The 16183-nt window shown below is 37.7% G+C and overlaps 1 protein-coding gene across 2 annotated transcripts; it reads right to left on the minus strand.

Moving 5' to 3' along the window:
- Positions 1–5828: 5828 nt before the first annotated feature.
- Positions 5829–15374, minus strand: VCAM1 (vascular cell adhesion molecule 1). 2 transcript variants are annotated; one of them, XM_026038049.1, is made up of 11 exons: positions 15225–15374; positions 13717–13847; positions 13244–13316; positions 12240–12515; positions 11556–11873; positions 10583–10855; positions 9751–10017; positions 8958–9224; positions 7789–8055; positions 6851–7117; positions 5829–6241 (listed from the first exon to the last, which is right to left on the minus strand). In XM_026038049.1, exons 3-11 carry the CDS (start codon positions 13305–13307, stop codon positions 6081–6083), a joined length of 2160 nt encoding a protein of 719 aa, XP_025893834.1. In that variant the 5' UTR covers positions 13308–13316; positions 13717–13847; positions 15225–15374; the 3' UTR covers positions 5829–6080. The 2 variants fall into 2 exon arrangements, with proteins under 2 accessions (XP_025893834.1, XP_025893835.1); XM_026038050.1 differs by lacking the exons at positions 13244–13316; positions 15225–15374.
- Positions 15375–16183: the final 809 nt, after the last annotated feature.

Genomic DNA, 16183 nt, shown 5'->3' on the forward strand with positions numbered 1-16183 from the left:
AAACAAAAACCCATAACAAGCCAACTTTGATTTGAAGCTTAACTTTGAAGTTAAGCTTTGCTAGAAAAAATAACCTGCCAAAAAACACCTGCCATTACCTGCCAAAAATAAAAAAAATTACATGCCAGAAATAAAATGGAACTTGCCTGTGTGCAAGGACATACTACATATTTAATGCATATGTACATATGTATTTTAATAGATTATTTAATACTTTAATATAGTATTTGTAACATATTATGATGTATTTACACAATTTCAAGTGACAAAAACAAAAAGTGAACTGAAAACAAAACCATTACAACTTACTAAACAGAGAAGCAATGTCTGACTCAAGACGTTCCTGAGCTACAGAACTGCTGGAGGCTGATGGTGCATTTGGAGAAAATTTTACTACATGCTTTTTGTTTGTACAGCCTTTTTCAGGCTTTAACTTTTCACTGAAAAAGAAAAAAAAAAGACTCTTAGTCATTTTTATGTTTTACATCATGGTGAATTTCATTTCTCTTTTTGCTGTGGATTTTTCCTAGAATTGGATTTTTTTTWAAATCTAATTACCAAGGTCTGGTTCCAAAATTGTGTATGTGCACTCCCAAAAGGCTGCAGGAACCTTGTGAATGATCCAGCACAAGTATTAGACTGTATTGCCTTAGTTCTCCACTTAATCATGCCCATGACTCAAAGGATGCCCAGGTCCAAACCTCTATCTACTCACCTATCTTGTCACTAGAAGAGGACTTGGCCAAGAAAACACAACAGCTTCTAGAGGGGGATTTTCACATCCAAAGGAGTGCACATCTTGAAGATTCTTATGGACCCATTATATTCAATATACAGAGAACTAGACATAGGGAAGAAAAAGGAATAGTTGTTTTCTTCCCCCATCATATATGCAGACTACTCACAGAAGTGCTCTTAAGCTACTTATTACTAGAGGTATCTGCTACAAGCAACACTGCAAAGAACTATATCCATATTTAAATATGTAGATAGCTTTAATAAATACGATGCTTCAGGACATCTATAGTTCAACATAGATCTGTGAATGCAACTCTAGATAGGGAAACAAATTAGCATGTTCCCTATATGTTTACTTAGCTCCTTTGCTGTCTATAGACACATTCCTCTCCTGGCTGCTAAAGCCAGCAAGTAGGGCGCTATTCTGCCATGTTCTTGTTTGTCTCTCCAACGCAGAATCCTTGGAAAAGTGATTTATGCCAACATTGTCACAATTTCTCAAAAGAAGTGAGATTCCCTAACAAATATACACATAAAAAAAYGGTGCTRCCTGCTCCACACTGCTTTGTAATCAGCACCAAGGCCATTTTGACTATTCACAAAAACAAAACACTTAGTACTTGTGTTACTAGAACTGCATTTTGTATGTGAGAAGGGATTTTATTATTCCTTTCTCCGAGAGCTTATCTATAAAACTTGGATTATCTCCATAAATTATTCAATTCTACATCTCGCATAAATTTTAGGATTTAAATGACGAATTCTGCTCACATCTGCAAAAAGCAGAAAGTGACCTTGTGTAGTTAAATTTCCAGCCAACCAAAACCCTGTTCTCTTTGTAACAACAAACCTTAAACCTAGCAGAATTTCTGAGAGGAACAAGGAGCCTGCAGGGGAACTGCACATGCTTGTATCTCGGAGAAACCCGTCAGGCCATTTTGTCTACTTAAACAGCATTTGAAGAACTACTGAGACAGAAAAGGCAGAGAGACAGACATTATTATTTGCTGCTTTGGTACTTGGTGACTATCCAACTACTCAAAACAACAAATTATAACTTTTAAGACGTTCAGAAGCTACMAAAAAAACCTCTCATCACTCCTTTCACAAGCAAGTATTTTCATATTTACACTAGCATAACTTTATCTCTTTGGGGACAGGATATATAGCATATGGACCTCAAAAGATTGTGAGATTTAAAGCTTGTTTAGTTGCATAACAAGCAACAGAGAGATTTTCCCTGATCTCACTGCTTCTCTCATCTATTTTTCAAATTTGAGAAGTAGTTTTGAAACTGAATACAGAGGCAAAAACTCTGTTTTTTTCAAATGAGYTGAATGATCAGGGTAAAATGTGGATATATGGATTGCTTGGCATGACAAGGGTTTAAATAACAGAAAAAGTTGATGGGGATTAAAGTAAAATAATGGAAAACATAATAAAGAAAAGCTTATAATTTCTCAGAAGGAAGTGCTAGCAGTGCCTTTACCAAGAGTTGTGAAATTGTAATGAGAATTAAGAACTGAGCAATAGCTTTGATTCTGTAACAGAAAGGGATTTATGTAAAAAGAGCTGTACACAGCAGGAGTCAAGAAGTATAATCAGTTTTGGCAGAACCAACACCAGGATATTGTGCACAGTCCTGTGGCTCCATGCTAAATGATATGTTAAAGTACTGGAGGGGATTTAGAAAAGAGTCTGAGAGTTCTTTACAGATTGTATAAAACACYTTATAAAGAAAGTTAAGTCTTGCAACAGCTCAAAGTGTTTAGTTTTCCAAAAAGAAGATTAAGAGACAGCTTGATTACAGGATATAATTATCTAGCCCAGAGAAAGGCACGAAACAAGCCAAGGGCTGGAAGCCAAGGACGGACAAACAGAACTAAACAACAGGCCATGTGTTTCCAACAGCAAGGGCAGAACTAACGATCATGGACAACGGTGCAGTCTCCATTTTGTGGAGTTTTGAGGATACTCCACCCTCAAGTGGAGTCCTTACATGGCCACGTGCTCTGCTGGGGGACACCCCTCCGTGCAGTGATGGGAGATGGTGGTAGCGCTGAGCAGCAGCAGTAGCCACACTCACCAGGCTGTTCTTGTTCCCAAGAGACTTTCCCAAGCAAGTTTGAAAAAACGTATGTTCATCAATTGGAGCTTTACATTTTCAAGGAAGAACACATCTTGCCCTAACCACAGGAAGTAAAAAAAATTAAAACCCTTCAAAATTTAACCTCATGCATCAACCGTTTGCACTGCCCGCAGGCTCCTATTGGGATAAACCCCTGCTCTGAGGACGTGGAGAATCGGAGTGCTTGAGCACAGTCCTTTCATGGCAGAGAGGATAAAACACAATTCTGTCCATTGGGAAGTAACTTTACGGAGAAAACCTAAGTGAACCCTTCACAGGCTTTCCTTCACAGCCCCCTTTCTCAGTTGGACACAAGACCCTTGAGTCTAAGCCTTCAGATGTGATCCCTTCTGAAAGCATTTGGTGGCTTGGAGCTGCTGTTAATGCCTTTTTACCACGGCAGGGGCTCTGCACTTTGTGTCAGGAGGAACACCGCAGAGGGAAATCATATTCCTTCCAGAATTTTCAATAAGTAGAAAAGATACTCGATTMTGAACTTTTAACCCCCATACTACAGCTGCTGATCAAATCATCAAAGCATTTGGAAAATCCCGAGTTAGCCTCCATAGGGGTGGAGATCCCCTGACAATGTTCTCCTCATGATTTCATGGAGAGGAAGTTCACTGCCCACATAAAAATGTCATCTCCTAAAGCAGCGACTGTGTCTGAGAGTGCAGTACAGGTCTGAGAAGACAGACAAGTGACTTAGATATCACCAATCTGCACAAACAGTGAAACCAACAGCACAGCAAAGATATCAGAAGCCTGAGGAATAATTGACAAGAACTTAAATGGGCACCAGAATGGGTGTGCAGAATGACTTAGATTCTCCTACTCTTTTTTTCTTTCATTTTTTTTTTTTTTTTTTTTCCGAGGGAATAGAAGAGGATGGAAAAACAACCCACAGGAACTACTAAGCTCCTCCAAGCAGGTCTTGCCCTAGACCATTCAGAAAAGACATTAATCTGTCCATTCCTTTCTCATGCTGATTGATACTATTACCTCCCACAACCTCCTACAGCAGCAGCCACCAGTAGYTTACCACCTACTATGTAAAAGAATACTTGCTATCTCCTAGTTACTTTGAGTGTCCTGTAGTTCCAGCACTGCAGGATTTAACAAACAGTTCTGCATTTATTTGCTCTCAGCTACTTCCACAATCTTGAAAACCTCAGTGATATCTCTCCTTCAAAATGCTCTCTCCAAGCTGAGAAGTCCCAGCCTTCCTAATTTCTTTCTCCAGCTCCTCCAACCACTTAATAATTTTAGTTCCTTCTCTGTATCTTTTGTAATTACACTATGTCCTTGGAATACAAAGCCCAGAACTATATACAGTATGCAAAATGTTTTGCATAATGGAAAAAATTATGCTTTCTGGTTTGTTCACAAGAYTGCACAGAGACAGGCCTGACAGCATTCCATTGCCTGGCACCACCTCCAAGAAATCTGTGTCAGAGGCCTGTCAAAGCTCTCCTCCTCTTCTGTCTTTAGTCTTTTCTTCACCCTCCTACTGCATGCCTGCATTCCTCCAAGCCAAGTCCACACTGCTCTCCCATTTTTCTGCTACACCCCCACTTCCCAAGCCTCCCATTCCCTGTGCAGGGAGGCACAGGACCCTGCATGACCTCCCTCATTGTGCACAAAATACTGCTGAGCACACTGCGATGGGGGGCCATGCATCCCTGCCTCATCCTGCAGGCTCTACCTACTGAGAGCCAGCTACTTTTGTATCGCTCCTGGAGGTGGCTGTTACCAAGTGCTGYAATATAAAGAGACTCCTTTCACACATCTCTTTGAGCTTGTTGGGAAGGGGGAGGCATGGAGAGGAATTTGGAGTGCCCAGGCCCAGTTTCTTCTGTCTAACCCAGTGGTTCAAGGTGTCTGGATGAGACTAAATGCAGGCCCAGGCAACAGCCCAGCACACGCAGTCTCGCTTTGCACCTCCCAGGGTGCAGAACACACAGGCACTGCTTGGAAAGCAAGCTGTCAGGCAAATRGTTTGGTTTTCTACACCCCGGGCAGTCTGGGAGCAGCTTCAGGAAGCGACTCAGCTGCCTTTGCTGAGGCTGCCTAGATTTTGCTTCCCCCTATAGCCTTAGGCAACTGCCTACTTTGCCTGTGCCTTTAAAGTCAGGGCTTCCCACAACGTTTCAACTTACTGGTATTAGAAGGAACTGTGTCCACCGGTGCCTTCTATAAGAATGTGCACAAGAATCACACAAGCTTCCCCTCAATAAGGCAGCCTATCTCCAAGACTTGTTTAACTTTATCTATATCAGACCAAATCTATAGATAGAAATAGATATCTACAACCAATTAATCTATACCCTGTAACTTCTGAATATGGATCATCTTGCTCTCCAGAGAAACATACATTAGCAATGGTGATTTGGTAAGCARGGGGGTTTTATGACAGAAACCCACTAGCAGCTTTATTTTGCAGTGGAAATGTGTAAAATATACTTATTGGCAGCTTACATAATAAAGGGATGATTTTGCTCATCATGAAAGTGCAGAATTCTGCCACTGACTTGAGAATGATACAAAATACCTTTGCTTTTCTAAAACTAACTAGACTTTAATCCCTGCCACTTTCTAAATAGCATTTATAATAACATATTAACTAAAATGTTTTAAAGATGAGTCTTGAGATCTTAATTGCATTTAAATTAATTAGAAATGCATGTCCCAAAGATTGTGCAACTTAACTGAAAGTAACTTTATGGCAACATAAGCAAAGAGAAAACATTTTTCAAGCATTTCCACAAGTGGACAATTTCCATTAAAATCATCCATTCTGTAGAATAATACAAAATAAAATATTACCATCCAATCAACTCAAATAATGCTGATTTTGTATACTTGAATTAACAACATTTCTATGTACAGTTGCAGCAAGACTGCAGTTTTACAGATATTCAGTTGAATATACTTATAATACAAATTATACACTATATACAAACCTAGTCCTCCCAGGGACTCATTGCTGGGCATGCTTCAACTCCCTGTTCCTATTTTTTCCTTTAATTTAAATACTGAAATACTCATGAAAACACAAACCACTTTCCATTTGCTATCACAAAATAACATTTTCAAGTCACTTGCTTGTTACAGCATATTATGGAAGAGGAGCAAAGTCAATGAATGTGTTGGCAGAGCCAATAATAAATAGCATTGCTTATTATGAACCACTTAGACTATTATATTCACGTGATCACACTTTCAGTCTCAGTGCTTTTACAAGACTGTAGGATCCATTTATCTTTGCTTGTCTTGACACGTAGATCAAAATTGCAACTACAGGTACTGCTATTGCTGTTACACAGGAAAATGCAATAATCACGAGCATCATTTGATCTGGGTTTTCCACTCTTCCTGCAAAATAGAGACATAAAGAGGAAAACAGTTCTGTAAAAAGTGATTTAAACAAATAAATGTGTATTACTGTAAAAGTTATGCTATTAATCATCTTCACTGGGGCTACTTTTCTGTTCTCATGCACAAAGCACATTTCCAACCCTCTTCCTTATATATTTGCCTCTTTAGCAATTCCATATTACCCACTATTTCTTAGATAGCATCTCATTCTTGAATTTGTTAGGCAACTTCCAACCAATTTGGTATTGCTTACAATGAAGAGTACCATGAAGGTCATGAAAAATAGGAGAAATATCCTGCATTTCCCCAGGGAATACTTGGGACACTTCTGCTTCCTGGAAGCATAGCAGTTTTTGTGAAATGAAGCTTTCTCCCTCCAATGGATTAGCCCCTCTGCTCAAGGGGCTCAACAACATTCATTCTGAAAGGAGATTATATACAGGTGGTTCTTACCAGCTGTTTTATTTAGCTTAGTCTTTTTGGTTTTTTAAAGCTAAGCAYACTGTTTCTGTGCAAGGATCAGCAGTGAACTAGATGTGCTCACCTTGACACAAAACTCATTATAAGACAAGAACAAAGTTAGTTTAAGGCAACAGATCCACCTACCTACAACAGCTATCTCAATCATTTTAATGTTGTTTCCAACCTCATTGAAAACATCAAGCAAATATGTGCCTGTGTGACTTTCGGTGACATTGTAGAGTACAAAGGTTCCATTCACTGAYGTCAGAATAATTTCTTTGTCTGGATGGACTTTTTTCAGGATCATCTGTGGTGGTGGGTTACTGTATGTGCTACATGTAATAGTGACATTTTCTCCTTCTTGAACGTTTTCCGATGGATGTACTAACACAGTAATATTTTGAGGAGGAACTGAAAAGAAACACAGTAAGATAGAAACCAAGGTAAAAAAAAAAGTTCATAAGGTATCAGCAGCGTGTAGACACAAAGTGTTAAATCAATTCAGTTAAAAGATTCACCATAATTTTTGAGCATGTAGCATTACATGCTGCTTGGTACCTATACTTAAGAAAGCGCACTCAACAGCAATTGACTGAAAGAACATTTTAGCACCTGACCACTTTGCATTTATTTTATGTTATATAGAGACTTTTTTTTCTTTTCTTATTTATTCTGTGAGTCTATGAAAGGACATGAGTTTACAGCCACAGAGATTGGCGTCCTCTTTCAACAAATGAGGAAAAGAAGAGGCAAAAAATAGCATTTTTATCATTAGGTTCCACAATTTAAAATCCTGTTCTTACAGTTTGGGGGAAGTGGAACTATGAACATTTTGAAGAAGTAATTATTGTGTGCATCTGGACTGCAGTTTTTAAGACCACTAAGACTCTTATCATTTTTTTTTTTTAAAATTCATTAATTTGCAATTCATCTCAAAACAAATTTTTAAAAAGACATTTAATTCTTAATGGACAACAAAAGATGAGCCCAAATACTGCAATTTGAAGGAAATGTAAGTGAAGATGTAATTTAATCCTTCTAAAAAATCACATTAACTTAATACAGTAGTTATTTTATCTGACCTTTGACATCAAGTACTAGGTGCTGAGACTCCTCTCCCAGTTCATTACTGGATACGCATTCATATATTCCTGCATCCTTTAGCAAAACACTTTCCAGAGTATATTTGCCATCTTGTGTTTCAAGTGTTGTGATTGCACCATCTGTTTTCTTTCTCAGAGTAATCTGAACAGTTGGAACACCTGTCGATGTGCAAGAGATGGTAACACGTTCTCCTTGTTTCACTGCATTTGAAGGGAAAATTTTAAGAGTTGTGTTTTTCGGTGGAGCTACAAAAAAGTAAAGGGAGACTGATTAGTAGCAGAAGTGACCTCTAAACAACAACTTATTGCCATGCAATCAACACAACCAGACTGACTAAGGAGGAGAAATATACTGCTTAAAGAAGTTACATTTTAAAAATAAACAGCCTAATAACAATATCCTAATCATTGTTTACTTATAGATAATGATACTACACATATTTACAGTAGTGCTGTCAATTAGATTGCTTTCAGGAATGGCGTTCAAGATTAGACTGCTTATTAAATTTACTAAAATGCAAATGTATGTGCTGTGACCACATACTGTTATTCAATCTTTTTTTTCAAATTCAAAAGCACCTATTTTTAAGTTTGCTCTGGGTCCTGAATGGAAACAAGCCCCAGATCTTGCTTTCTACTGGCAATCTGAGCAACAACTGAAAAAAATATTCCCTGAAAACGAAACTCAGCTCTCCTTGCACACAGCTTGAGGATTTGGCATTTGGCGTAAGTTTAAACGGAGCTTATGAGAACAGAATACACTGTCAACACTTAAGGAGGGCCAAGGAGCTTCAAAACACTCCCTCCACAGGGAATTTTCAGCATATTCTTTCTCTTTGAATCTTTTCTAAACAAGTATCTGGATCCTAGTTAGTGGAAAATATAAATGCTTTCCTTCATAACTACTTTGCCTGGTGTGTACACTTCCCAGAGAAAGGAGTAACAGAAGCTAATCTGACATGGAGAGTTTTGTACCTGTCTGTACTAAGGCAAATTTCACTCTTCATTAATAGAGCTACCTAAATGATTAAATGGAATAGGGCCAAATTTTGACTYCATTGACATGAAAGACAGAATTTCCACTGACTTGCACAGATTTGGACCTAAAATATGTATTTTTAAAATGTTTTCCATCTTCTTCTACTGACCTTGAACAAGTAATTTCACAGCTCTTTCTTCTCCGCCGAATTGGTTACGTGCTTCACATTCATAAAGTCCCAAATCTTGACTTTTGATATTCTCTATAGTTAAAGTCGCATCTTCAAAAATTTTCTCAGACTCCCCAGTGGCAGTCTTTTTCTTCCAAGAGATCACTGGAGTTGGATTACCAGAACTACTACATTTCATTGTCACAGTTTCTCCTTCTTTAACAACAGCAGCAGGGATTACAGAGATGACTGTGTTCTTTGGTCCATCTAAAAGGAAGAACGATGTAGTTAATTATCAATAGAATTTTTAGAGAAGGACTAGCATTTACTGCTGCATGCAGGCTGTCAGCCTACTGAAGTTAATTTCTCTCTTATCCTCACAATTAAGTAAAGCACACAGATTCAGAGCTTCAATGCAAATTCTCCAAAGGCTGTATACCTATCTATAAACCAAGAATGGTTTACTGGTCAGTCAGCCTCACTTAGATCTTGATTTAAGACTGACAAAATGCCAGGTCTAACCTTTACACTAAAGATTTCATGCCTCTGTTTTGCTCCTCAGCACTGCTCCTTTTTTTGGGAAAGTACAGAAGATTAGACTGTTCTTTTTCCASAAAGAGAAAAAATTGCTAAAAAGAGGACTAGAAGGGCTAGGGAACAGGCAGAACTCTGACTCTGGTTTTGTATTCATAGGCTTTCATTTAGTTTGCTTGCTATACCTATCACTTGAGTAAGGGGAGTACTGACATAACTAATTATGTTTAAATGACTGGAATATATTATAGACACTTACATTCCACATTAAGAGCCACTGCACTTCTTTTTTCCCCAAACTTGTTTTCCGCTATGCATTCATACTCTCCTCTATTAAGGAATGTCACAGATGACAGAAGGAGAATTCCTCCTTCACTGTTATGTCCCAAGTCTTCACTGTCAGATTTTCTCCTTAAAACAATCTTAGCAGGAGGGTTACTCTCAGCAAAACATCGTATAGAAACATTTTCTCCTTCATGAACTGTTGTAGAAGGCTCTACGGAGAACTCTGCAATATTTGGAGGACCTGCATGACAAGAGGAAATACTGATGTTATACTAAAGCAAAAGAACTACTGAAGATGGAGAGCATTTGAGAAAGCAGGAACTGTTTGCCAAAGGATCATTTTGTTTTGGTTTTGGTCCCCGATTCCAGCTGAGACTTTTGTCCCTACTGCAATAGTGGCAATAAAGTATGAAATAGTTTTACTAATAAATGACCGCTAAATTTGCTACTATTCATTCAAAGTCCAAAGCAGGAGAAGAGATGTTCCTGCGAAACTGTTTATTACTATTTCTAGGGAAACCCCACGATACCACTTTCTCAGATTCCTTCACGACKCCGAGTGTGGCACTACAGGAGATATTTATAGGACTGCATGAAAACCAGTAGCAAAAAAAGTAGCTGAAAATTAATCATCTAAATGTATGAGATAGCCCACAATGAGTTACAGTAATTCAAAATTTGATCTGTGAATATATTGTAAGGAAGGCCCCAAAACTTCCTAACTTTCAGAGTTCCATTCCTGAAAGGAAGAGACAGTTGCAGATTGGGACCTGAACAATACAAGTAAAATTTATGCAGACTTGTACCTTGTATAACGATCTCCACAGTTGCTTTCTCTGTTTTATTAGTCAACAAATTAGTTACTTCACAGATGTAAATTCCTGAATCAGTGAAATGGGCTTCAGGAATAGTAAGGACATTGTTTTCTGATGCACACTGGACAATTTTGTCAGCCACTTGTCTTCTCCAAACTATTTGTGGTGGTGGATTACTGTCAGTCACACAAGTGAGATTTATAGAGTGTCCTTCCATTGCTGAGTTGCTTGGAGATGCAATAATGACAGTATTTTTAGGACCAACTGGAAGAGAACGAAAGGAAAATATTATCAACATGTTGATGAAGGTAAGCACATCTCTAAGGCTAGCTTCTCTAGARAAACACTTCACATAATACTGAACAAAAATAACAATCTGAGTGTACCAGTAGAACATTTTTTCCCAAACTTGACGAGGCGTTCATACTTGCAGCTTTAAAAGCTAAACTAGCCAAAATGTGTATTTTTTTTTTTAAATGCTTACTCCATTGACTAGGACTACAAACTTAGAATTACAAAGGCAATTTAAAAAATATTTCTATATCTAGGTGTTGATATTTTTATTCTGGTCTTTACCTGTTCCTTAAGGTAAGAAAGTGAGAGAGAAGTTACTGCAGGATTGCCTAATTTCCATCATGAACAACTGTGTGTTACGGAGTTGCCAAGTGATACTGAACACAACCCCACTCAACTTATATGCCATCACCTTTGAACCTGAAGCCATCAGTCACCTGTTCCACAAAGAAGTTACAGTCTGTATCCAGAGACGACATTTAATAACTAAAATCCACAGACTGCAATACAGTTGCTACAATGCCTAATGTTTATTAGATAGTAGATTATCTAAACAAATATAGATAAAAAGTGTAGATTATAAATGATTTACAGCACATACGTTGTAAGCCCTCTCATGAACCTTAATGTAAAATAGTATTTGAAAACCCCAAAGTATAAAAAGACTTACAGTTTGCATTCAGTTTCTGAGAAGTTACTCTTTCTTTGGGTTCAAAGTTCATATCAGCAATTGGTAATTTAGCCACGCAAGAAATCTCTTTCCCAATATCTTCAGTAGTGAGGTTAAATGAATATGTCACAGTTTTGGTCTCCGCATTTGTGCTATGATCTTCATAAAAATTTTGCTCGTGAAGAACATGATCCCCTTTTTTTAGGAATACTTCTAGGCGATCAGAAGGATACACATGGGGAATTTTACAGGTGACAATGGTTTGTTCTCCAGCAGCTAAGGATGCGCTGATCTCAATGACAGGGTCACTGGGGAAAGCTGAAAGAACAAAACACATTTATTTAGTCTGCCACAGACAGGCCCTAGAGAAAATACAAGAGCAAGATCCAGATTTGAAATATCTGAAGTTTAGAGATGTTCAGAACATGACTGTTTATTATCTATGTTACAAGACATAGTTTGATATGAAGATGTCTTTCATAAGCAATTCATGCACTAGCAAGAATTACATTAGTGCACTTTTTAGAATATGATTCACAGCTGATCTAGTAAGATCCAGCAAGGAACCCAGGCTTCTGCTCCCTAATTCTAGGGTTATCAGTTGACTATCAATTGTACCATCTAAGAACAAATCATGGAGTTTTTCTAAGTCCTACTTAGAGAAAATTTTACATATTCACTTACAGTAAACTTCAATTTTGACACTTTTTTCTTTCTTCTCATCCTTGCAGCAGACAGTACACAAATAATCATGAGCATTGTTAATGTTAACTGCACTCATAGTCAAGGTAGAGTATGTCCCGTGGTGTGTCGCTGTTCCTCCGAGGGGGTTGTCCGTTTGGATTCTCCAGGAAAAACTTGGTGATGCACAGCCAGTAGCATTGCATGTAAGCACGACTGCATCTCCCATCTGTGCAACAATTCTGTTGGCAGGTGTGATCTCCATTTCAAAAGCTTTAACTACAACAGGGAGAATATGCATAAACTTAGCAGCATTCCCAACATTTATTTTCCTTCTTTTCCATCTTTTCATGGTCTGTTGCAACACAAGAGCTCTTTACCAGTTTAGGACAGTTAAAATATTAAAGCTCATACATTGGTTTACTGGTCCAAAGGAAAAATAAAGAGCAATATTTACGCAGTACAGATAACTTTGGGTAACTTGGACTCAGGTTATATTAACCTTTTTTTTTTCTTTTTTTTTTTTTTTTTGGAGAGGGAAGAAATGGCATAAAAACAGGTCTAAAAGTAAAAATAATTGCATTAGCAGAATTCGACTTTTTGCTACCTGGATCTGTTTCTAAAATTTTGTAAGATATGAGAGAAGGGTAAGTAAAGAAGTTAAAAGGATAATCACAGAATCACTTCCAACAGGATGTTTAGTATCAAACTTTACCGATACTGTCAGGAATGATAGTAAAACCAAACATGCAGTGATACACAGCATTTGCCTCCTAAATTACCTAACAAACTGATTGAGAAAAGGATCGTGTTGTTGCAGAGCATAAAAAAGCTCAAAATGAATGTGGAAAAAAGTTTCTTAATATTCCAGCAGAGCTTCTTAATTGACAATTGTACTGACACGTAAAAGCAACAGAAACGAAATAAAGACCAAACAGCAAATTGCACCTCAGTTGGCAGTAAGTAAAATTTAAGCAAATTAAAGGAAAGAAACTTTCCGAACTTACCACTCATGCACACACACAAAATTATTACCACAGCTTGGCTTGTTCTTTCCATCTGCTTTATCATTTGTAATTGCTGTAATTAAGTGAAGAGAGTAAATTCACAAGTCTTGCTTTCTATTTCCTGCAGAGCAGTTCAGTGAGAGCCTGCTGCCCTGCGACTGTTTGTCCAGACAGCTCCCGTATGCTTTTATAAAGGTTCTGCGGGAAATCCCTGGATGGGAAAGCCCGGGCAGGGCGGAAGTCATCCACACAGTGCTAGGTAGGCGATTTCAGCGCCCTCTGCTGCCTTTTTTTTTTTTTTTTTTTAAATCAGAATGTGAAGCCCAGCAAAACAATAAATATGCTGCCTATTGTACTTGCAAAGAGCAAGTCAAGATCTTGTTCTGCAAACGTCTGATAAAATGAATGAATGTGGGTAATTCCAAATAGCTCAACAGAATGATCTATCAGATGGAAAAGTTACCCAAGTTTACCTTCAGTATGTTCAGAGGGGTGGGTCTTCTGACAAAAGTCCTAATAATACTCAATTCTGTCCATTTCCTTTGGAAGCTGTGCCACAAATCTGCGAGGTGATGTTATTCACAATCCTAAGTACTCTTGATCCCTAAAAAAAACAAGAAATAAGTAAGATGAAAGTGTGGAGATCAGACTTCATCAGCTTGAACCAGGCTAGTGACGTTCAGATGGATTTTAGTCAAATGGCCCTTCTTGTGAAATGCTATTGGCATGTCTTACATCCCTGATACTCCTCTGAGAGAGCAAAACACCACTCCAGGTCAGTACTTGGTTTCCAGTGAATATGTAGTTTGGAATAAAGACAAGTTCTACTACGTAACGTCTGGTAAGGAGAGAATATTAGCAGAAAGTAATATAATGCCTGTGCTTCATTTTAAAATGGGAAATGCTATGAAAGCAAACAACAAAGGTTTACAAATCTCAATTACTCAATTACAAATTTCAAAATCTCAATCAAAGCAGCAAGAAATTCAAAACATTTTAAAAATGTCTCTACAAGATCATTTCATATGCAGTAATTTAACAGGTTTTTTGATATCTGTGAATTGTGATTGTCACTGCACCGTGCGCTTTATAAAGGGCATGGACCTAACTAACTCTCTTAACTAATTACTTGGAAAAGAAAACACTAAAATTAAAAACAAATCTATGATTGATAAACAAATTTCGCTGTTGAAAGATGGCACTATATAATCTAAAACCTTTTGATTCAAGTAGATTTTATGGCCAAGACACTAGTGCTGGCTCCAATATACCATCTTCAGGTGAGAGTTGTACCAGAGGTGGTCAGGCTCTTGCTGTTACCCTGTCTATCTTTTTAATCAAACCCAGGAACTAAAATCTGTGGAACTAGGTAAACAGCATTTATAGAACATGATTTGATTCACTCAAAAAAGTGCTTTTCTGAAGGAAAGCACATCCTCTTAGTTAAGTTGCAAATAAATACTTTTTAATTAAAAAGAGAAGCAGACTGCTGTTTTGACTGCTTAAATACTCATACTTTAAGCCACAGAAAGAAAGGCATAATTTCTCTATTTCTGGGAAATGAGATTCTAGATACAAGAAATTATAAACATAGAAGGTATTATCCGTATGCTGGGAAAACTGTAATTAAATCCTTCACTAGATACCATGGAATAGGAAATAACCCTGATGCAGATCCCAGTAAATTAAACTGGAGAGCTGCCATTAATTTTACTGGTGTTGGATCCTTACCAGAGGGTTTAAGGTGAGCAATCAGACAAATCTAACTCAKACAGTACAAGTAAGAACTGAGCTGGCCAACACATACTATTAAAGGAAGTACAGACTTGCCAAGAGCACTGATAAATTYCTTTAAAACTTGCCTTTTCTTCCACATTAAGCGTTTTAATCTGAGCATTTTAAAATCAACATGCACTTTATTGTGGCCCCTACTACCCTCAGTATTCAACCTGCAAATAGGAAAATACATAACAAATGTTACCTGGCTGTTCTGTCTGCAAAAAAGATATAAGAACAGYTGTCAAGTTTTCGATGTTGGTCTCRAGAGTTCAGATAATCCAGTGACATGAGTGAGGCTGGAAGAAACTGACCTGTGCAGAGTACAACCATCTACAACCAAAAGTAGTAGTATTACAAACATACTACCCAAGACCCAGAAGACTGAAGGAATTAAGCACTAGAATGTAAATATATGTTTTCCAATACATGTAAGATTCAAAGGAGACTTTTTAAGGCTTTGGTGGACAAACAGAGCTAAGCTAATTGTGCATCCCAGGAGAGGTTCAGAAATACCGAACACGTCATTTTTGGCTTGGCAGCAGAAATGGAAGTCTTCCAGGAAACCGAAACTTACTTCTGACTTTTCTGGAACAAAAGAAAATAAAACTGCTTCAGAACTGTGCTAAGCAGTGCCTTTAGTTCATACTTACACAGCCCTACCAAACAGCTCTATCATGAAATTCAAGATTTCCTCTAGACAAAAGACTTGACAAGTTCTTGATATGTTTAGGAGCTATTTGAACAAAATGTGCATTATGTAATATGTTAGATATTGAACTGAATATGCAGTTAGAGGGCAGTTTACTGCATTGTTTCATGGAGAATACTATGGGAAAGTTTAAAAAAAACTTCACATAGAATTTGTCTCTCAAAAAATCTTTTTTTTTTTTTTTTTTTTTTTAAACTTAGGGGCCAAGACCTGTTGAGAAGAGGGCTAATGCTACTCTTCTTTTGGCAGAGGAGATTTTGAAAATGCTAGAAATAAACTGGCCTAATCTGACCTGCTTCCTATGCCAGCAATAAAATGCTTAATGGCACTTCACGCCAATATCTGCATCTAGAGACTCCACTTGGGATTTCTGCTATATATATATATATAAAGCTAGCGTTAGAGTCTTTACTTTTATACAGAATCTCAACCCACAGACTTATTTAAGCATA

The sequence above is a fragment of the Nothoprocta perdicaria genome, unplaced genomic scaffold, assembly GCF_003342845.1.
Source record: "Nothoprocta perdicaria isolate Ctin4 unplaced genomic scaffold, notPer1 scaffold_20, whole genome shotgun sequence".
Lineage (NCBI taxonomy): Eukaryota > Metazoa > Chordata > Aves > Tinamiformes > Tinamidae > Nothoprocta > Nothoprocta perdicaria.